This window comes from Acipenser ruthenus, chromosome 6, assembly GCF_902713425.1.
Source record: "Acipenser ruthenus chromosome 6, fAciRut3.2 maternal haplotype, whole genome shotgun sequence".
NCBI classification, from domain to species: Eukaryota; Metazoa; Chordata; class Actinopteri; order Acipenseriformes; family Acipenseridae; genus Acipenser; species Acipenser ruthenus.
This window is the reverse complement of record NC_081194.1, coordinates 10,098,841-10,123,120: the sequence shown is the minus strand read 5'-3', so window position 1 is coordinate 10,123,120 and position 24,280 is coordinate 10,098,841. Positions and strand designations below refer to the sequence as shown.

The following is a 24,280-nucleotide window of genomic DNA, read 5'->3' as shown; positions in this document are numbered from 1 at the left end:
CTGGACCATATGGATATGCAGTCACAACAAGAAGACACAGCTGAAACATTTCTTTAATTATCTACCAGCTGTTTTGTTTCGTCTAACCCTGAATGTCTAACCAAAAACTGTTGCTTAATTAGCTGCTTTACTGTTGATCTTTGTAAAGGTATCCATTTTCTTATTGTGGACCTCTATCTCCCCTCACTCCTAGTAAGCTTCTTTGTAATAAACAGAAGCTCTTCAGGATGTACACATCACGGAGACATAGGTACCCAGCATCCCCTCTAGTCACATTATCTTTGAGAATGCAAAGTAACAGCAGGTGCATGGTCAATTACAATATCCCTTCTAAGTGACTTTCGAATTGTGTCCCCCTATTCCCACTTCCCCTTCCCTAAGGACTTTTTCTTGATTTGGGGTTTATTTTTTTGTTGTTGTTGTTTTCCTTGCTGCTTGTTGCCTGCCCTAAATGAACAATAAATACAGCATTTTACACAGCCAACCCCCCCCCCCCCCCCCCACTAGTCCTGGCATCTTTGATTTTGAAGAGAAGAAAATAAAAAGAATGATACCTTTATTGCACATCCTGTGTTGTTACAAACAATTATTATTTGGGCTTACCAGGACAGGACAGTGATTCCTGAATAAAGAGACATTTCTGTTATTTTTTTCTGTCACACAAACCCAATAAAGGTACAATTCTTGTTCTTTGACTGACACATCACTGGTCTTTCTTCAAATTCAGAGTCTTTTAACATGCCCGATTGTAATGGCCAGCATGCATTGACCTGCAGAGGTCTACAGTAATGGGGCCTTTTAAGGAATGTCCGATGGCAACAGAGATTGAACCAATCCGAATGTCACGTGATAAACATATGTCCCTAGTGCCTCACAGATTACTGCAATGCTAGCTCTGTGCTCACGGCATGCAACCATTCATTTGTGGTGCAAAACAAGGGACGCTAGGCTTCTTTGATCCACTTGTTAGTGCTGTACCGGAGAATCCTCCAGAGCTGGCCTGTGGAGGCTTTGTCTGATTCAGTTCATTAGCTCGGAGCTGCAGGATTGCATGCCAAGAATGATAGTGCTTGTCTCAGCTGGGCTTCGCTGACCTGGCTGTTTTTCTTACCAGAAATGGTATTATAGCTGACAGTACTCAGGGGAGCAATCAATGGCTCCATGCCATAATATTGTCTTATCAATTTCTCAGATCAAGCTAAATGGTTTTGAAAAAAGAAAAATGAAAATAATAATAATTGTGACATAGCCCATTAACATGTATACACACTGTACGGCATGTATAAATTAAAGACGCTGTGATGCTGATGAAGAAAGGTTGTAAGAGGATCAGGGACTGCAGTGAAGCAGTCCTCCTAGAAGCTAGATGAACACAGATGTGGATTCAATAGAGCTCACCTGTCTTCCCTGTTCTATGGCAAAATGTAGTCACACTTTTTTGAATGTGTTCTAATGGTATACGAAGGATCAACCGGTGTAATGTATTTTCAGAATGTCTTAAAATCTTGTAGAAATGGATTTGCATTCAAGTAGCACGGGGGATGTGCTGTGGAAGTTTCCTCTAAACTTTAGATTGAGAGTATATATAAAGCTTAAGGTGTTTCTCATGATGGAGATTATTTTACATATTCAATGTGCAGAGACCTGTCAGGCAGACTGTAGTTTCCAAATTTAACAGGCTAATAAAGGCGCTGAAAGCATTTCCCCTGCAAAGTGTGTTAACTAACAGAGCGTAGCCACATGTCAAAATAAGAAAGTGACTATCATATGTTGACATCTTGGGACCTTCTCCAGAAGAACAGATTGTATAGAGAAATGGAAGCCAATTTGATCTTGTCATATATATATACAGACGTGCTCAAATTTGTTGGTACCCCTCCACAAAAAACAAAGAATGCACAATTTTCTCTGAAATAACTTGAAACTGACAAAAGTAATTGGCATCCACCATTGTTTATTCCATATTTAATAGAAATCAGACTTTGCTTTTGATTTTATATTCAACATAATATTGTAAATAATAAAACAAATGAAAATGGCATGGACAAAAATGATGGGACCGCTAACCTAATATTTTGTTGCACAACCTTTAGAGGCAATCACTGCAATCAAATGTTTTCTGTAGCTCTCAATGAGACTTCTGCACCTGTTAACAGGTAGTTTGGCCCACTCTTCCTGAGCAAACTGCTCCAGCTGTCTCAGGTTTGATGGGTGCCTTCTCCAGACTGCAAGTTTCAGCTCTTTCCATAGATGTTCGATAGGATTCAGATCAGGACTCATCGAAGGCCACTTCAGAATAGTCCAATGTTTTGTTCTTATCCATTCTTGGGTGCTTTTAGCTGTGTGTTTTGGGTCATTATCCTGTTGGAGGACCCATGACCTGTGACTGAGACACAGCTTTCTGACACTGGGCAGTACGTTTCGCTCCAGAATGCCTTGATAGTCTTGAGATTTCATTGTGCACTGCACAGATTCAAGGCACCCTGTGCCAGGCGCAGCAAAGCAGCCCCAAAACATAACCGAGCCTCCTCCATGTTTCACTGTAGGTATGGTGTTTTCTTTGAAAGCTTCATTTTTTCGTCTGTGAACATAGAGCTGATGTGACTTGCCAAAAAGCTCCAGTTTTGACTCATCTGTCCAAAGGACATTCTCCCAGAAGGATTGTGGCTTGTCAATATGCATTTGAGCAAATTCCAGTCTGGCTTTTTTATGTTTTTCTTTCAAAAGTGGAGTCTTTGGGTCTTCTTCCATGGAGCCCACTTTCGCTCAAAAAGCGACGGATGGTGCGATCAGAAACTGACGTACCTTCACCTTGGAGTTCAGCTTGTATCTCTTTGGCAGTTATCCTTGGTTCTTTTTCTACCATTCGCACTATCCTTCTGTTCACTCTGGGGTCGATTTTCCTCTTGCGGCCGCGCCCAGGGAGGTTGGCTACAGTTCCATGGTCCTTAAACTTCTTAATAATATTTGCAACTGTTGTCACAGGAACATCAAGCTGCTTGGAGATGGTCTTGTAGCCTTTACCTTTACCATGCTTGTCTATTATTTTCTTTCTGATCTCCTCAGACAACTCTCTCCTTTGCTTTCTCTGGTCCATGTTCGGTGTGGTGCACACAATGATACCAAACAGCACAGTGACTACTTTTCTCCATTTAAATAGGCTGAATGACTGATTACAAGATTGGAGGCATGTGTGATACTAATTAAAGCAACTAATTAGTTTGAAATATCACTATAATCCAATTATGTATTATCTTTTCTAAGGGGTACCAACAAATGTGTCCAGGCCATTTTAGAATATCTTTGTAGAATAAGCAATAATTCATCTCTTTTCACAGCTTCTTTGCTTTATTCTATGACATACCAAAGGCATGCAAGTACACATGATAAAATAGCTTTTAATTTCATCACTTTTCAGGAGGAATGAAGCATTATTTCAATGAGCTGTAAGGGTACCAACAAATTTGAGCACGTCTGTATATATATATGTGTGTGTATATATATATATACACAGTGCCTATATAGTCTACACACCCTTGAACTTTTTTTCACATTTTGTTATGTCAGTGCCTCAGTGTTTCATGTATTTAAATGAAGATTTATTTCCACTTATCTACACACCATACTCCACACTGTTAAGGGGAAAAAAAAAAAAATTGAGAAGAAAATTATATATTAAAAATACAAAACTGAAAAATTATAATTGGATAAGTCTCCACCCCCCTGAGTTAATACTTGGTGGAAGCACCTTTGGCAGCAATTGCAGCTGTGAGTCTGTTGGGATAGGTCTCTACCAACCTTGCACACCTAGATTTGGCAATATGTTGATGGACAGCAATCTTCAAGTCATGCCACAAATTTTCGATTGGATTTATGTTGGTGCTCTGACTGGGCCACTCAAGGACATTTACCTTTTTGTTCCTTAGCCACTCCAGTGTAGCTTTGGCTGTGTGCTTTGGGTCGTTGTCATGCTGAAAGGTGAACTTCCATCCCAGTTTCAACTTTCTTGCAGAGGGCAGCAGGTTTTCCTCAAGGACTTCTCTGTACTTTGCTCCATTCATTTTCCCTTCTATCCTGACAAGTGCCCCAGTCCCTGCCGATGAGAAACATCCCCATAACATGATGCTGCCACCACCGTGCTTCACAGTAGGGATGGTGTTCTTTGGGTGATGCGCTGTGTTGGGTTTGCGCCAAACATAACGCTTTGCATTTAGGCCAAAAAGTTCCATTTTAGTTTTGTCAGACCACAAACTTTTTGCCACATGGCTACAGAATCTCCTGAGTGTTTTTTTGCATACTTCAAACGGGATTCAAGGTGGGCTTTCTTGAGTAATGGCTTCCTTCTTACCACCCTACCATACAGGCCAGACTTGTGGAATGCTTGGGATATTGTTGTCACATGCACACTTTGACCAGTCTTGGCCATAAAAGCCTGTAGCTCTTGCAAAGTTGCCAGTCCCCTTCTTGCTCGGTCATCCAGTTTGGAGGGACGGCCTGATCTAGGCAGGGTCTTGGTGGCGCCATGCACCTTCTACTTCTTAATAATCGTCTTGACCGTGCTCCAAGGGATATTCAAGGCCTTTGATATTGTTTTATACCCATCCCCTGATCTGTGCCTTTCAACAACTTTGTCTCAGAGTTCTTTTGAAAGCGCCTTGGTGCTCATAGTTGAGTCTTTGCTTTGAAATGCACTACTGGGCAGAGGGAACCTACAGGAACTGCTGAATTTATCCCAAAATCATGTGAATCACTACAATTTAACACAGGTGGAGGCCACTTAACTTGGTGTGTGATTTTGAAGGCGATTGGTTACACCTGAGCTAATTTAGGATTGCTATTAAAAGGGGGTGGACACTTATCCAACCAAGCTATTTCAGTTTTTATTTTTAATGAATTTTCTACAAATTCCTAGAATATTTTTTTCACTTGGAAGTTGTGGGGTAGGATGTATAGATAAATGAAAACATATATATTTTAATGCATTTTAATTCCAGGCTATAAGGCAACAAAAGGTGAAAATTTTGAAAGGGGGTATAGACTTTCTATAGGCACTGTATATAGTGTTGCATCAAAAGGTAAAGAAAATTGAACCCAATGCCGTCTCGTGTCTTCTACTGTCCCATTGTAACAGCCTGTTGCCTGCCGATGCCTGCTGCATGTGCTTTGCTTGATACGGAACTGATCGCTTTAACCTCGGTTTGCGTAACAGAAAGACAGACATAGCACACCCCATGAGCTATGTACATCAGGGTTTTCTAACCGTTCAAGGATTGATCGCTCTTGCTTGGCTCATAAATCCTAACTCATCATTGCTTCCAAGCTGCTAACCCTCTTCTGGCTGTTCTTTTGTGTTTCAGGTCCATCAGTGTCATGCAGAATGTTCTACCCATGTATTAGATAGCAAATAGCCTCTGACTGACTTCTAGGGACATCCAGTGCTGACTGGCAATTGTCTTTGGTTTCCTTATCCTAGAAAACATTGTATCACATTCAAGCTCAATGAGCATTACCAAAGCTCTATTATAATTCTCTATTTATTATATACTTAAGGCTTTTTAAATGTGTACATCTTCTGACTGAAGAGTAAAGGAAATCGTGCTAGTGCAACTTGCATGCTACAAGGAGTATGCATTAGGTGTCTTGATTGCATGGTATCTGACTTTCCCCTGGGAAAAAATTTTTTCTAAATTATTTTCAAACTGTACACTGAGACTAGTAGCCATATTAAGGCCTTTTAAGTCAACTAAGCTTGACAATTTAATAGTGTCACCTTCAACAGTAAGCCACCTAGAAACATTTCAAGACCTTTCAGTCTTTAATTGCTGTGTGCATGTAAACACATCTTGCAAACACAGAACAGCACTGCACACATACTGTAATGATGCATTAAGCAGTTATTAAAATAAAATGGAAGCTGTCCATTTCCGTACAATGGGTGGTGTTCAGCATAACCACTCTGCAAATGTTAACACGACTACTACAGTATCTGTACCTATAACATGTTAACAGGCTATCATTCCATATTCATGAAAAAAAAACCACACTGTGTCAAAAGCTTGACTGAGTTACTGAGAATTCCTCTCCCTTTGCTTCTCTTGTAGCCAGAAGTTAAGCTTTAAGGAGCGGGTGCGAATGGCCAGTCCAAGAGGCCAGAGTATTAAGAACAGGCAGACGTCAGTAGGGGATCGCCGGTCGCCCAGCGCTGACATCACAGTGGAAGGCAGCCCAGCCAAGGTGCAGAAGAGCTGGAGTTTTAATGACAGAACCCGGTTCAGGCCCTCCTTGAGGCTCAAGAGCCAGTCCAGAACCACACCAGATGGTACGCGGTAACCTTCATGCCTTCATGTTGTATTGGTGCCAAAACCGGGCAGTGTCCCCTGACATTACTGCTACTAGTTGCAGTTAAAGGGATATCATCTACATGTTACTAATATTTCATTTCTTAACCATTTAGCATCCTATTATGTATAGATTGTGTCTGCTTAGATCATTATTTGCTGTGCTGAATAGCTATGCTAGCTAAAATTGTTTCTGAAGCGAAAGAAATGAAACATTAGGAAAATAATAGGATAGAGGATACACCGTGAAAGTTCATCGATTGCTGCAGTTATTCCACAAATGAGGATAGCTGAATAAGCCACAGGTCAAGGGGGTTGTTTCCGGCTCTCCTCGTGAGTGAAATAACCACAGCATTCTATGAACATTCAGAGTGCTATGTGCAAGGTATGAAAAAGAAAGTGTGTTTAAGCCAGTATTTAAGAGCTGGATTTGGAAAATCACTTTCCTTAGAATCAAACTTTGCATCTGTGTAGCAATTTGAAACAGTGCAATATATTGGGCACAACATTATTCTTTTATTGCCTTTTGTGGAAAAGCTGGTGGTGTATCATGGAGGGAATCTAACAACTGCATAAAACAGGTATTGGTATTGATCAGGAGTTTTCTTTGTCTATATCTTTGGAGAAATACTTTTTATACAGTACAAATAGTTTAAAATTTCAAACTGTTTGCCGTTTCATGAGTTCACCCAAGCCATCTGTGACCCTGCACTCTGCAGGATAGAGAAACCGTTTCCATTGTGTCTGTGTTTTGTCACGCCAGTCTTCTTTATGTACCGTGGCATCACAATCCAGCTCTCTGAGGTACATTCTAAATTGGTTGACAACAAAAATCCTGTCAGCATGAGTCTGTTTTTGTTTTGTGTAGCTGCTGGCACTGTCCTTCATGCAGTACAACCCCCTGGCACAATTATTTTGTATTAGTTACAACCCACAGTGGATAACAAGAGGACATTATCCAAGAAGATACGCAAAAGACAAAATTCATCATCTGTCTCCCAAGACTGACTATGTTGCTAGATAAGTAATATACTAATAGAGAGAGGCTTTTATGGCAATATCAGTAAAGAATTTCCCTGGGGTTGCAAAAACTGAATCTGAATGCTGACAGCACTATCACACAGTGTAGCTTATGTAACCCAAGGGAAATAATTAATCATTTGTTTGGACACACAAGGTGGGTTAATAGAAATCTTTTACCTTTTGGTGTCCAGGGTTTATGACCAACTCACCTCGCTCTTGCTACTCTAGCCCTTTTCACAGACAAATTGCTCCCCCTAGTGGCAAGCAGATCTAAAACCCAAACTGAAAGGATGTGAGAGAGATGCAGTGCCATGATTATTGTTGTGGCACGGGGAGTTACTACAAGCACAAAGGGCCGATTAACATGACTTTTATGACTAAATGAACATGGCATTGACAGTGCCAGTGTTTGTTTGTTTGTTTTTAGTTTTTTTAATGTACTTAAATTGAATGAATGAAATTAAAACTGAATAGTTAAATATGTTTCCCCAACAAGTCCTTTTATCACTTGCATAGTGAATAAACAGTGTTAGCTGCAGCCTGCTGTACACTCTGTGCTTAACAAAGCACTGGTACTTCAGTAATTAAACAGCTGATGATTCTTCGAAATTGGCTTTTGCCCCAATGCTTGTTTAGCATGCCAATAGATTTGTAGTTTGAATTACATGTAATTGACATCTCCATTAATCATCAGGTCTTAATGAAACTCAGCTAGATGAATTAAGCCTACATCCTGCATTTCAGAGCTATGGAAAAAGCTGTTTGTTTTTAATAAAATGGACCCCAGGCTTTCTACTGAGCTCTGATGACACATTGATAGAAGGACTGAAATAAAGATATGGGAAAGCTGCAGCCTGTAAAGACCCACTTTGAATACACATCTAGTACTGTCGACCATGCAGTCTTTAAGGACTGATTTGTAAGGACAGTGGATGGGCACATTATCATCTTCAAAGCAGACATCACCATCATTTGCAGCATTGCTGGGTGGACTTGATCTGCAACAATGCTGAAGTAAACTGCAGCAGTCATTCGGCCTTCCAGAGTAATCAAAGGTATAGCATAGAGCGTTTTGATATGGCTGGGCTGATAAGGAGTAAATCAGCCCAATGATTCGTTGATGAGATTCCTGATTGTTAAACAGTGAGTAGCTTCAGATGTATTTTTGATTCATTGTTTCACCTTTCCTTTCCCTTTATATCATGTTGAGTGGTTCTGGGGTCTGATGTTCTCTGTGAACTTGGCTGGAAAATTCATGGACTGAACAGACTCCCTCATTCCATTTAGATTATGCACTCTTTAACAGTAAAATGTTTTAGAGCCTGTATCACCTCACACATATGTTATAACAAGACCTGCAAGATGTACTCGATCTTGCTGTGCTGTTTCCTATTGTCCCGGATCACTTGAAATAACTTTCAGTACTTTTTTGAAGCTTAGTGGTATCGTTTTCATTTTGCAGTTTGCAGTCCTGGAATTAGCGTATTCCAGCACGGTGCACCTTGATAAAAGTCAGTAGATGCAGCTATTATTCCTGACTTTGGTCAAGGTGCATCTCTTAATAAATCATTTGAAAATGATTATAACAAACATGATTCTGAGAACTTACTGTACATCGTTACTAGTCATTTTAGAAAAAAAGCTAACCTAAGTGTCATTCTCCTCCACTGACACAATGGCAGTATATGAATAACACGTTCCTTTCTATTGCGGTGAACAGGTCAATCTTGATTCCTGCAGTCTTCTGAAATCAAGTCAGTGTTATTTTTAAGTTGCATTTTGATGCCCAGAATTTTTATTGCCGGGACCTGAAACGAAAATCTACAAAGGATTTGCTCAGGTAACCCAACAAACGGCAGGTCTCTCCAAACACTTTTACATTTAAAAGAGAATATAACACTATGAAAATTAAACTATGATACTGGATCTTTCATCAAAATGGCTATAGTTCATTCATTCCTGTTTTTACATTTACAGGCAAAAGTCACTTTTTTTGACAAAGTACATTTGTTTTAAATATTTTGTCTCAAACACACCATATTTTTAAATAAAGTAAAGTGCATCTCTGTGTAAATAGGGACACTGAGCAGAAAGAGCATCTCTGTGTAAATAGGGACACTGAGCAGAAAGTGCATCTCTGTGTAAATAGGGACACTGAGCAGAAAGTGCATCTCTGTGTAAATAGGGACTCTGAGCAGAAAGTGCATCTCTGTGTAAATAGGGACACTGAGCAGAAAGTGCATCTCTGTGTAAATAGGGACACTGAGCAGAAAGAACATCTCTGTAACCCTGATCCAGATGATAAAGGCTCCTGTTGAACTGTAAGGGAATCCCTGGAGTACTTTTGAAGATAGCGTCACAATAATCTCTTTAATAGCCCTTAATTAATAGAAGCACTAGTGGGGAGGAAGGCTTCACTCCATTTTCTTTTCTATGTGGAGCTTGGCTTTTTCACATCATGTGTTTATTTACAAAAAGCAGATCACTGTGTATAAAGACTCAGAATGATGAAGTAACTCTACATTAGAATCCACAAAGCTTTGAAATAATAATAATAATAATAATAATAATAATAATAATAATAATAATAATAATAGTAGAGCTGTTTTAGTTCTTTATGGAAACAAGGCAGTCTTATAATCTATGGACTGTCATTCTAATTTGTAAGATGTCATTACTTTTTATGTCCTATAATATTTTTTAATTCTAACTAAAGTAATACAAAGCTATTCAAACCTAGAATTAAACACCCTGAAAAAACAAACCAAGTGATGATTCTGTACATGCCTACAGTACATAAAACCAAAATATTTGACCATTGATTTTACGACCAGTCTGTATTTCAGTGGGGTCTGTTGGTGAATCGGCTTACTCTACGAAATCTGAATGCACCAGGTTTACCTCTGGAATCATCTCCATTGTGTCCCTACTGAATTTAGGAATTCTGTTTCCGATACTGCATACAGGCTCCTAAAACCACAAGAACACATGCATACTGTCACAATGTTGGTGCAGTAAAGTAGATCCAGGAGACTGCAGTTTTATGATGTGTTAGTGTTTTGTTTTTCTCTGGACAGAAATGGTTGGATGTACATGAGTATTATATGTGAGGTTTTCATAGGTTTGTGACAGAAGAAGCTGTAAGAGAAATTATACCAAGTACATTTTGACATTTGTCCCACACAGTGCAATGGAAGCAAATTATAGAAAATGTGTTATTGAACGAAAGAAAGAAAGAAGCTAATCATTTCTACATTCGCTTTATTGGCATGACTGATTTTTTACAAGTATTACCAAAGCAATGATGGGTAAATTCCATCTTTACAATGAACATTTAAAAACATATGTAAATAAAACAAAAACAACACAGTACTTCAAACACATCACAACAACAATAATAATAAGAAGAATGATATACATTTATATATGTATTCTGTAACATTTATTTATTTATTTATTTATTTATTTATTTATTTTTCTTTTCCTCCCTATGTGAGGAGCCTCAGTGTCACTCCCTGTCCCTCAGGCTGTGGCAGGCGCTTGTGTACTGGGCTGCCACTTCTGTACAGCATATGTGCTCACCGAGGAGGATGGAGAGTTTTTCTGGGTCTGGCAAGTCTGAGAAATCTATGCAGAGATTTTGTATTTTTGGGAAGAAGGCTTCCCTTATATTCTTATATTTTGTGCACTGCAGTAAAAAGTGTATCTCTGTCTCGACCTGATTGAGCTGACAGTGATCACACAGCCTGCCCTCCTTGGGCAAGCCATGTCTGCCTGTGTCGGCCCTTCTCGATGGCCAGGCTGTTTTCTCTCTCTCTCTCTCTCTCTCTCGCTCTCTCTCTCTCTGGGATACACAGAACATTAAAGTTTACCAAAAGAAAGTTAAATCAATTGACATTGCTGTTACCAGCAAACTATTTTCCCTGTGGCAGCAAATTATGCTTTAGGGATTGTAAAGTCTTTTTACCAGTAACCAAGGAAAATAACAAGCACAAGACTAGACATTACTTATAGATTTTACCAAGGGCAGTAAACATGTGAAAAAAGCATCATATTGCAATATTCACATGTAAAATGAGTTTTAACCTGACAAGAATACCACTAATGCCAGGCTAAAGGTTAAGGACTACCTTTAATTACTCGACAGTGACTGTGTGTACAATCTGTAGAACAATGATTAGTGAGCATGTTTTGTGGACTACGGTATTATATCAAGCAGATACCAAGCTGATAAAAAAAAAAAAAAAAAAAAAAATCAGGTCTAATTTGTAATGTTCTTTGTCAACAGCCAACCCACTTAGATACTGTGTAACATGGTCTGCAAAATATTTTTCTTGTGCCTCTGGGTGACACTACAATACCCAAAGCCAAATCAGTGTAGATAGCTCTTGAGGGGCATTCATAACATGAGGGGCATTCATTCTCCACTCCAGCAGGAGGGTGGGGCACGAGGCATCAAATCTGTCACTTTCATTGTTCTTAGTCCTCCAAAGCCACACTGACAGCAGTAGCATGCAGTAGCATCAGCCAGTTAGGCTCCTTCTCTCGGCAGTGAGCCATGTGTCGCTTGTTTACAAGAATGTTATTGAGGCAAGTCAAGGTAGAGGTTTTGTGCCTTGGTAAAAAAATCCTAGCACTGCATGAAGTGAGGAAAATACCAAACATGGAATCAGCAAGGCATACCATACAGCGCAGGAAACTGACTGCCAGCATTTAACTTGTGTATCACAAGTGGCCTTGCTGCTGTTTGATACCTGCTCTTTCGTGGACATCCTTCCTGCACATTAGTGATTGTATTTTAGTGATGCTAATAGATCGGATTTTAGTGATGCTAATAAGGGTGAAGATCAGAACTGGATTCAAATACTGTAGTGTTAAAGGCACTGTAAACAATGCTGTTTAGATTATTAACAACCCCCAACGGCTGGAAGTGCTTCAAGGGTTAAGCATTTATAAAGCCAATTAACAACACTACCTCGACTGCACACAGGACCGAAAAATAAACAACAGCAATCAGCTAATGTTTAACACCTCCTGAAACGACAGCGCTGAATTGTGATCTCTCTTTATCTTCCAGCCGACACCAATCTGGGGACGGATGATGGATTTGATGAGAAAGGGTGTCACTGTGACGTATCAGTGGAGGATCTCACCCCAGCGCTTAAAGCTGTCATTAGAGCTGTCAGGTTAGTGGAAGGGTGGGAGAGATATGTGACTGCGTGTTTATCGAATGTGCTGTCGTGATCTCACTGCAGCACTCAAATTGCCCCTTGCACTTTCTCTGTCACTAAGACACTAACCATTCGCTTTAACAAATGTAGTCCTTTCGTTGAGCTGTAGCATTAACACTTCAGTAACAGTAGACCATAATATAGTATTTCAGGCATCACTGGCCACCCATTTGTATTTACTAAACTGTTAGAGTGTCCATATATACTGTTGTAGAATAGCATTTATAGCAGAGATTCTCTAACTTTTTTAGTTGGGGAACCCCCTTACAAAAGAGACATTTCTAAAATTCTCCAGGGACTCCCTGGCCAACCTATGTGGACCCCCATTTGTGTGTCAGGTTTCAAAAATTGCCTCCATATATAGTACAATATTAAGCTCTCTATTTTAATTAATATTTACTGCTTGAAAAACATATATCCTTTTCCCTGCATGTGTATGTACAAATAATATTCCAAGAAGAAGAAAATATTGCACTTTCAGCACTTGAAAGCTGTTCAGTTTTTTTCTAAATGCGTTGACAGTTGTTTTACAATCTTTCCAAAACAGGGCTGATGATAGTAAAACCTGACTCTTGCATCTCCCCGGTGTTTTGCTCACATAAATCCTGCCAATCTGAAACCGAACGCAGTACTTTTTACATTTGCTCAATATTTTACTTGAATATTTTACTTGGCGGGTTTAGCTTACTCTTACAGACCTGACAGCAGATTTTCTATCAATGTGAAAATGTAATACTTCTACTAATGCATATAATCTCATGAGGTGTCACAAGGCCACATTGCAGCATTTAACAGATAGCCTTTCACCAACATCATTGACAGACATTTACATCAGTGGGGAGCAAGAATCCTTCTTATGCTCTTCCAAACTGTACTACTGAACTCTTCACCCTCTAGTGGAACAAGGGACAGTTCTATCAACACGTCATGGACCGACAGCAACAAAAATGTGTCAACTTTTGCCGGTTTTCTTTTTCCACACTGTAATATTGAGAAATTATCATGTCTGTTGCATGTTAATCCTTCATTATTGTAGCACATTCCTTTTCCCCCCACATAAGAGAATAAGTGGAGTATTGGTTCCTTCTGTCTTATCAAAACACTCGCCCCTTTAAGTTTATATAAAGTAAATCCAATAGGCCTGTTCATTAGAATGGGTCCTTCTAATCTTTGTTTAACGATACTTGCAGTCTTTGTGAACTTCAGGCCTGTTTTTAACCTGTGCTCCTTGCCTAATATGTGTTTAATTATTTAGCATTATCCTTTATTATGATCAGTCATTTCCAGCTTTTACTCTAGTTATTTGTTACAGCAGAAAGAACTGACTTGGCTGATGACGACTTTATTATTTAAATCTTTGGTCATTGAACCAAGCTGTACAAGTGGTGTGAACTTGGTCTTCATTTTTATTGTCATAACGTGGCCGTTTGTATATCAAGTTTCAATATCCAAGTTTTTTAAAAAAAAATTTTAGGAATTAAAGTCTGATACTTGTTTTTACTTGTTGGCAACTTTGATATATAAAACTGGATATTGGAATATATTTACTTTGTCTGGTTTTCCGAAGAGAAAAACAACACTTCAAACCACAGTCTTCAGGACAGAATTGCAAATTGCAGACACACTATCTGAGCCACATTTTGCAGGCGTCACATACTTTTTAGAGTAATCTGCCACACTTGTTTCTGTCTGTCTCCTGCTATCATTCCGTATGTTAATCTGCTGCCAGCTGACTGTGCACAGTTGTTTTAATAGTTTTATTCTGTTTTCTGTATCCAGAGGCATGCCTTAGTCTAGGTACCTCATTGTTGTACAGGCGTGTGACTGAGGCCTCAATGCTGCTATAATGCTTTCTCATTCACATACTATAAAATTTCAAAGCATTCAGAAGTCCAATTTGAATATTAAAATCAGGTTGTCACAAAAGTAAACACTACTTTGTACTCAATATTAAACACTCTTAAGCAGTTCCCTAAGCTCATCCTTGACACACACACCATCAATCTTTTGTCTTGCAAACACACACACACAAAAAAGAGACAAAGATGTTTTGTATTCCTTACATTTAGCTCTGACCTACATTTTTAATTAGTGGTTATTTAAAAAGTGCATGTGGGATTTGAACCATTGGTTCGCAAAACAGCTCCCTGAAAGTTTGCTACTTAAAGAGATTATTGTACAAGTCCAACTAGCGGAAATGTGTTCCCTGTAACTGCACTGCAATAAATACAGTAGCAGACGAGGAGTTAATAATAACCGTTTTCTGCACTACTAAATGAAATTGTAGGTTTTCAGGGGCCTGTTGAGTAATTGTGTTGCTTATGCCCTCTAGTGGCAATACTGTGTATCTAAATATCTAAATATTTGTACATAATACACTCATTGTATTTGAGAACTATTATACTGTAGTGTTCCTTAATCACCTCCTTGTGGCCATTATGAGAGACGTTTTACAAAAGCAGTGGACACTACAACTGACTGCAAACGTGACAATGGTGGTGCTTTAGATAATTTGAAATGAAATGGGATATCATATACTGTCCTATAAAAAGTGGCATTAAATTAGTTTGGATAACCAATGATTTTGTATTGCCTAATAAAGTTTTTTGTTTTTTTAAATAGGGATTATAAATATTAAATAATTAAGAATGTGTCTGATTTGTACATGCATTTTGGATACATTTTCAGCGTGCATTTCTATTTCTTCCTTTAGTTGCATCAAGTTCATCAGCATGCCCATGTAACTGGACTATCAACCAGGCCGGGTTTCTGATAAGCAATTAACTAAACATTAATTTAATAGACACAAAGGAATTGAATGTTAGTGAAAGTTTTAACATGATTGTGCAGGCACTGCAGCTTTAATAACTCTGGGCTATTCGCACTGAAGTATTCTCTGGTCATTTGACCTCATCCCCAAAGTTTTATGATGGGTTAAAATAATGAGAGAATCAGCAAGCTAAGCACTGTACGTATAGATCAATCACCTCATGCTGAAACACATGAAGCCAAGCATTCAAAACAGCACTGCAATATCATAATACTGGGAATTTAAAAAACTGCTTTTACATTAATTAACTGTAATGTCTGTGGGCTTTTAACGTAATTATTCATAAAAACTTTAAGCAGGAATGAACAGGTCTTTGCTGGCTATATACATAAGAATCAATCAATTAATATTTGTTTTATATAGCGCCTTTCATAGTGGACCATCATCACAAAGCGCTTTACAAGATAGTGAGGAACAATGCATTATACATTAAAATACAGTGAAATACAGGGCAAAGTACATTAAATACAAACAGAACAAAAACAGTGCAAATACATTAAATACAGGCATATTCCATTAAATACAGGGCTAGGATGTGAATTCTAAACATTGTGGATGTGTGTGAAGATGACTCATACAGGTGAGATGGAGTAAAAAACCTGAAAACGCAATTTTGACAACAGCTAATAACATATATCAGGCTAAAGAGCATTAAAAGCAAGCGAGAACAAGTGGGTCTTGAGAGTTGATTTAAAGTGAGCGACGGTGGGAGCATCACACACCAAAGCTGGGAGAGAGTTCCAGAGAGTCGGGGCCATGAAGCTAAAATGGAAATCAAAATACATGAATACCTCAAGAAGCATCTTGGTGTGATGCTGATGCTGAGTCTCAAAGGCTCAGAGAGAGTTTCAGAGAGATTTCTAAAAACATTAAACTGTGTATAAGGTAGCCCCATTTCCTCTTTTATTATTATTTATTTCTTAGCAGACGCCCTTATCCAGGGCGACTTACAGTTGTTACAAGATATCACATTATTTTTACATACAATTACATTATTTTTTACTTATATAATAGAGCTGACAATCATGAGGTAGGGTAGTAGGAAGTGAAGGTGAAATGCTATTTTATTGAATATGTGCTGCAGGGTCTGTGATACACCAAGGTGGCTGCTACTGTAGCACTGGGGGAAGAAACAGATGATCTCAGGAACATCTTTAAAAAAAAAAAAAATCAAGTTGGTTGTGATTGATAGAAATCAAGTATAATGGTGTTGTTTGTTCTAGAAAGTGTTTTAAGCTGTCTTGTTTTGTTTATTGTGTTTTTATTTGCAGAATAATGAAATTTCATGTTGCAAAGAGAAAATTTAAAGAAACGCTGCGTCCTTACGACGTGAAGGACGTGATTGAGCAGTATTCAGCCGGGCACCTGGACATGCTCTGCAGAATCAAGAATCTTCAAACGCGGTGAGCAGGCTGTGGACACGCACACACTACACTGTCTTAAAAGCACACACAGCCCTATCTGTACACAGAAACAGAACAGCTCCTGAAAGCATGACAGTGAACGGGATTCACTTACCAATAGCAACAATGCATTGACGTTGTAAAGACAAACGTCAGTGCAATTATCCACAAATACAAAGATTAAAAACCACGTGTACAGCAGCTCACTTCACAGATAGATTGAGATGTTAAAAAAAAATATTGGCATATTTGTCCACCATTTAGATGCTTAATGTTATTTTTCACTGCTCTTTGGTAATTTCCATATTGTGAATACAGTTTTTTGTTTTAGTTTTTTTTTGTGGACGGGGCTGTCTGTTGCATTTCTCTTTTGCTCTGGGACCATGCATTGTACCGCACGTCTTTTGTTCTTTATACACTACATAGGAATTGCACAGAACAGTGCAGTGAAAAGGTGTCCACCATCGTATTTCTTTTATTTTATTTTTTTTTCATATTACAGATTTAAACAAAATATTTGGAAATTATTAAAACTCTGAATGGGAAGAAAAAATGTGCATACAAGGTAGATCTTTAACTTTGGGTCTTTAAAGTTGGGTTTTCCTTCAAACTATCGTAATTGTTTAATTCATAATGTAAAAATATAAAAATAATAAAGGAGACTGTATGATTCATAAAAAGGTAAAGCCACATTGACTAATGCTGAAAGTATGTATGGTACATTGCAATGTATGTGCATTTCCCTACAAGTATTGGGACAGATATTGCTGAAACCCCTTGCTCACATAACTGCTATGTAAATACAGAGTAATTAGAGACATAATGTGAAGTGTTACCAGTAATCCCACCCCAGTCGGTGTTGACTTTAGTAGCTCCATCACCTGTCTCTTCACACCCTCAATAAGTCTAGCATGTTGTACTGTATTTACCTGCTTTCTTTCGCAATGTAATGTACCCTCTTTCATGTAGGTTGGATACCACTGTAGGTCCACAGCCACAACTGACACCCGAAGTCAAGACCTTTTGCTCCCCCTCTGCATGTATATTACAGTCAACATGGCAACATCCACACCCGGGCTAGGCATATTGCACAAAAACAGGGATCAGAGTGGACATATTCTAACATCTTCTTATGTCAGGGGGTCAACACAATTTTGCAATAATGAAATACATGAATTGGCATTCATGAAAATGTACGGTAGTCAAAAATGATTTTCTTTGGCTCTTCCCTTCATCACTGCCTGGTACTGTTCTGGAATGGAGACGTAAGCCCTCCTAATAAAACAGTGATTGTAGCATATTTGTTTTGCGCTTCCATTAGCTGCATAGGTCTCAAATGTGCAGTTTTGAAAGAAACACATATCGTCGATAGGCGAAGCAGCAGGAAAGAAGCCGTTGAAGGGATGCGAAAATGTCACCCTCCAGATGAAATGACCAAGGAAGTGCAACACTATCTGAAAACATGGCTTGCAAACAGAGACTTATTTGTACCTATTGTCCCATGTTTGCTGCACATGTGAGACCTACTCCACTGCAATCACTTACAAGTAGTAAAACATGACCTGTCTGCTTTGGGGGAAGGGGAATTACCTCTTGTGTCATAGCAAATTGAAACAGTTTAACCAGGATATCGTAAAGCTGATATTTTGAAACTGCAAGGATTTTGACTTCCTGATGTCCTAGTTTCTAAATGTGTTCTAATCATGGAACTGTTTTCTCTTATATGATATCTTCTCTCTCTTAACAGCTCTGTGTGTTACTCTGTATAGCAAACGTTTTATAAAAACAAGTACCATTTAAAAATGGGGGATTAGGGCTCCCGCGTGGCGTATCCAGTAAAGGCACTCTGCCCAGAGTGCAGGATGCACCCTATAGCTTGGAGATCGCCGGTTCGAATCCAAGCTATGCCACTGCCAACCGTGGGCGGGAGTTCCCAGGGGGTGGCGCACAATTGGCCAAGTGCTGCCCAGGCAGGGTAGGGGTTAGGCCAGCTGTTCCTAATGTTTTGCTACTAGATTTAAATTATTACTATTCTGGTGAATTGTGTACATGTGTTAAGGGTAGGATGTTGGACAGTGTTCTTATAATATTTCAGTATGTTTCCACAAAATGCGCACTAACTTCCAATAACTGTTGGGATCCAGACATTTCATTATTGTAACCGTCAAAAGTAATCAGCTGAGCAACAAGACAGGAAGGGAATTGAGACCAGAATGCAGCATTAACCTGTTCATAGTGTTGTCTTTGAAATAAATATCAAATACAAGAAAAGAGCCAAAATATCTGCAACAAAAGAAACAGGACCATTGCTAATATTGAGCATGCCAACAGGTGAGAAAATAGATTTTAAAAAATAGCACCTCGACACATTTAATTTAGCTGTCTGGTTGGTTTAGCATTTGGTTGCTCTTTGTCTTTAACATCTTTGCAGGGTTTTAATGCTAGCCTGGAGCCAGGGATGGCTTTGCATCTGGTTTTTGCTCTTAGAAATTACATTTTTACCATTTAATGATCAGGTGTTATTGGAGCATAATACGTAATCCAACAACCCAACCTTAATATCTGTGTTCTCACTGTTATCAAGATGTCTGTTTAATAACTCTGTGACTGTTCTCCTTTCCTGTCATACTGGGTGCCTTCAGAATAGCTGTAGGATATTTAACTGGGTTCATTTCTTCATTCCTTTCACAGGGTCGACCAAATTCTTGGCAAAGGACAAATACCAGGAGATAAGAAATCCAGAGAAAAGATTCTGCCAGAGAGTGAGGCGATTGAAGACCTAAGCATGCTAGGACGAGTGTGTAAAGTGGAAAAACAGGTGAGGTTTTGTAGATGTCTGGAATTTGAATAGATTTGTTTTACATCTCCCTTACTATTTCTGATGTGTTCACTGTATTAATATGCTACAGCTCCAACTCTAGGGTGAAGCCGGTATGTGTAATTGGTTCCATTTCTATATGTGTTGCGCATTGATTGGTTGTAAACAGGGATCCTAGTTTTCCACAATTAAAAAAAATGAAATTCTCTGATAAAAAAAAAGTGGAAATCTGCGTTAATCTGCAAGTAAAATAAAAGGGCTAAAAATGAGTTTTCCTGCCACGTTATAAGACACACAAACAGTACTACTGGGTAACAGTTAACACAGGAAGTATTTATTGTTGTTCTTGTTACACTTGTTGTGTCTCTATGTTGTATTTTAGTTTATAACTTTAATTATTCTTGAACTGTAACCTTGTATTACAGTGTAACATGTGTAAGTTGTTTTAGATAAATGTGTCTGCTAAATAAATAAATAAAACAAAAATGGTTACGCTTTCAAATTCTAAGCAAGTTACAGGCTTACCAGTGCCATTAATCAATAAAACAAACAAACATACTTCAAATATTACAAATAGTTCCCTGTTGTAAAAAAAATAATAAAAAATTCATGTTAGTTCAGCTCCGAGTTAGTCTTCGTCATCCGGACAGCTGTTGTTAAAACAGAGCTGCAGCATTCCAGCTCCAATTGGTCTGACTTTGGAATGGCACCACCTCCCATGTGTTTACTGAAAAAATCTTGAACTGCCGTTTGATCCACTTTGTACAGAGGAGTGTCGGCTTTTAAAAACATTTTGACAAAATCTGAAACAACAGTTTCACGCTGTTTTTTGGCAGTTGTAAGACGTTGAAATGATCCAAACACAGTGGTCTGTTTCAGTGTTTTCGATGGCCCTGCTGTTTCGGCGCCATCTTGTTTACGTTTCCTTTCATTAAATATATGTTTAGCTCTTCCCATGTGTTCTACAATGCTCTGCCTACAAGTGTAATCTCCAGCCTTGCTGCATGAAGTACAAAACAGCACGTTACCATCGACGTGAAATTCGTCCTTGCCAAACTTGTTGATCCGATCTTTAGGGGTGACTTTTAATGTTTTCGGCAGCTTTATGAACAGCTCTGAGTACTGAAATAAACTGAACATGAATACCGGAAGCAGTTATATTTAGACAGGTATACGTAAATTTAAAGCAAAGTTGCCTGTGTTAATGTTTATATATTACACATGTATTGATTTTGCTATTATAAAACAAACAAAAAAAGTCTTGCATGTTTTTTGCTCCTCCCCAAGTGTAAAACTAAAAAATCTTCGAAAACATAGAAAATCCGCGTTTTTCCATATTACAGTGTTATTCCACAGCAAACTGATTCCTAGGATCCCTGGTTATAAAACAGTCACGATCACCATATGGTTATATAACAGATATTATGCTAAGTCATCTCTGTCTTGTACTGTTCACTCAGCCATGTACACAACCTTGATAGGACTGGTTGTTATTATGACTATACGACAATCTGATCTTTCAACGCTGCCAGCCCCACCGACTATATATGTATATAAAAGGTAGTAGAGAAGCTTGCAGACTTGAAAGGTTATAGAGTAATATGACTGAAATAGAATGAAGAAGGCTGTTCAGTCCAGGCACTTACAGTTGGATCTTCAGTCATACTCAAAGCAACCTTCAACCAAAGCAAAAGCAGATTTAGAGAATTCAACAGAAGCAACAGAACCACAATCTTAAAATAGTAAGAGAAATGTAATCTGTTCAAATGATATTTGAAGATACTTGCTCTTTAAGAATGTACCGTACTTAGTGGATTAACTCAATTCAATGAGTTTAGGGTTGTACTGTTATGTCAGCAGTGTGGTAACATCATTCCACAAAAAGCCAGACAAACAAACAAAAAAGCATCAACTATCTAAATCCTAAATCCCTTCAATTTGTTTTCACCTTCCAGGTACAGTCCATAGAATCCAAGCTGGACTCCCTCTTGGAAATCTACAGACAGGCTTTACGAAAAGGCTCGGCCTCAGCGCTGACCCTCGCCTCGCTGCAGATGCCCCTGTTCGAGTTTGAGCCCACCTCTGACTACCAGAGCCCCTTGGACAGCAAAGATGTCTCCAGCTCAGCGCAGTACAGCAGCGGCGTGTCCAGATCTGCCAGTGCCAACATTCCCCGGGGATTGCAAATGATATTGACGCCAAACGAGCTCAACAATTCAGCCTACTATTCTTACTCGCCAACTGTGCATGGCTTAGCCACGCAGGTGCCAATGAGCCAGAGTGAGGGGACTATACCTGTCGTGACACCCAATAACTTGTCAAGCCAAATGACTCAACCATCCAAGCCAGCAGCCCCAACAACCTTGCAGATCCCCTCTCTGCCATCCCTTAAGCATATCAACAGGCCCATAAACATTATTCCAGTCACCACACAGGAGGGTGCCTCTGACGTCACCGCCTGCCTGGTTGCTTCAACGGGTAATGGACAGACTGCACAGCCCAATGCAAAAGAGAAGGGCTCGTGGAGAAGGCACGTGGGCCTGGAGGGGGAAGCCTCGGTTTCAGGGCCCTCGGCGACAGACAGAGTCTTGGAGAAGTCGCTTTCTGTTCAAGACCTGATGCAGTCCACGGAGGAGCTCCACACAAACCACTCGAGCAGTGACTCAAGCGGCTCAGGAGGAAGCCAGGAGATCTATCCTGATTGGAAGAACGCAAAGCTGTTCATAACAGACAAGGAGTTGGACTCAGGAACCACGACAGAGGGCTTTGATTTCCTCACACAATCCACAGTGGACACAACACCCCACTGACTTTCAGAGGCCTGGAATAGGAAGATCATCTCAAAGTATTGGCGAAACTGGGGACGACTCCCTCAGCCTGCCTCATGTCCGACTAAAATAGCACCACACAGGAGAGTTTTGTTTGTAAACCAAGTACTTCCTTTAATCATACATATCATTGCATGGACGATTCTAAAAAAAAATCTGAAGAAACTTGCAAGAATCTGAAAGAATCCAAAAGGCAGTTGTATGAGCCCATAATCTCCTAGCTGCATGACATGTGCATGTTTAAATTAACAGTGCATTTAATTAATACATCAAGCCCTTCCATTTAGCAAGAGTACAAAGAGATTTAGCTGTAATCTTTCGAGCTAATGCAACAGGGATCAGCCAAATCCTAATGATTGGACTTACTAAAATTACTGCTGCTTCTCAGCTGCAGCAGTCATGAAAAAAGGAGATATCTTAGCGTTTTACATTCTGGTGGGAAAAACTAAAAATAAAATCCTACTGTTAGTGAGTAATACAGTATTTTATGTTTACAATGAAATATCTTAAGTACAGCTGCTAGCAAAGGTACTGAGAAAAACAGAATGGTATGGCTGCTACTTACAAAACACACATTAGGTCATTACTCTTTGGTTGAATGCTCATTTCTGTATATTTTTGGTTAATCAGTGAGTGGTGTGCACAGCGACACTATCAGGGTGTTCTCAAGAACATACTTTTCATACAAAATGTACATTTTTTCGAGGATTTATTATTATACTGCAGTGGAAAGGAAGTCACTTCAATCTTAACTGAGGCTTTAAATGCCTGGCAAACTCTGGCAAACAGTTGTAAGTTTCCCTCATTTTTTTTTTTTTTTAAACGTATTCTTGGATGTTACTCAACAGCTTTGCAACATGAAAGTTAATGACATACTGTCGAATGTATATATCATTATGTTAATATGTGTATGAGATGTCTGATGGGTAGCAGTGTACTACAGTGTATGCTTAAACAAATGCCAACAGGTAGGTCCAGCAGGCTGCCTTGAAGCACAATTTGCTCTGAAGTGATCTGCTAAGTAATGCAAAGTGCATACCGATTTTGTAATGTTCTGCTACAAGCTATGTATGAAAACCATGATAACCCTGAATAAACAGACACACAATTTAAGACTGCTTAAAGCAGGACGGCAAAGAACATTTTTCAGCAGCTCAGTAACATTAACTTATTTGGCATATGTTGTACATTGTAAATGATAAAGGATTATGATTTTTAATGAATGTCCACATTTAGCCAAGCTCAGTCTCTAAAACTGTTGTATATCATACACACTATACCGATTTAATGGTTTATTTCCCTTCTTTGATCAAATATGCTTTAACGGTGCCTTTCTTGCATACTGTTTTAATTTTTTATTCAAACTGTTACAGGTCTCCAGTGATAGGGACTTCTATGATATCACACAAACTGTTATGTGTTAGAAAATTCTGATTCCTGCTGCGCACCTGAAACATCACGGCAGTTAATTATACGAGAATATCTTTTGTTTTTTTAAGAAAACTAATTATTTCACTGGTAATTTATTACACAGAACTGGCCTTAACTTACGTGCTTGAAAATTTTAAGGTTTTGTTTTTATCTAATTTATTTCAAGAAAATATGTGCACATAACAGAGATATTCCATAAACTCTGTAAGAAAAACAAATGCAAAATGACCTTTTGTCTCATACTTCAATAAACCAGGACAATTTAAAGTTATACTTTTTGTGTTATTTCAATAAAACATAATAACTATAAATGACTATGCAATTTGTATTTTAGGACACTGCATTGCAGTTTCATAAAAAAGGAGATTAACATGACCT

At 38.8% G+C, this 24,280-nt stretch overlaps 1 protein-coding gene across 3 annotated transcripts in view; it reads left to right on the top strand.

Annotated features, from left to right (window-relative positions):
• LOC117411107 (potassium voltage-gated channel subfamily KQT member 5) overlaps positions 1-24,193 on the top strand; it is a 176,278-nt gene extending 152,085 nt beyond the window's left edge. For 2 of the 3 annotated variants that reach the window (XM_059024958.1, XM_059024959.1), the window contains exons 10-15: positions 194-250; positions 6,102-6,319; positions 12,439-12,547; positions 16,694-16,825; positions 19,517-19,643; positions 21,599-24,193. In XM_059024958.1, the coding sequence (XP_058880941.1) occupies positions 194-250; positions 6,102-6,319; positions 12,439-12,547; positions 16,694-16,825; positions 19,517-19,643; positions 21,599-22,453 (1,498 nt within the window). In that variant the 3' untranslated portion in view covers positions 22,454-24,193. The remainder of the gene's footprint in view (positions 1-193; positions 251-6,101; positions 6,320-12,438; positions 12,548-16,693; positions 16,826-19,516; positions 19,644-21,598) is intronic. The other variant, XM_034018245.3, reaches the window with a different exon arrangement.
• Positions 24,194-24,280: the final 87 nt, after the last annotated feature.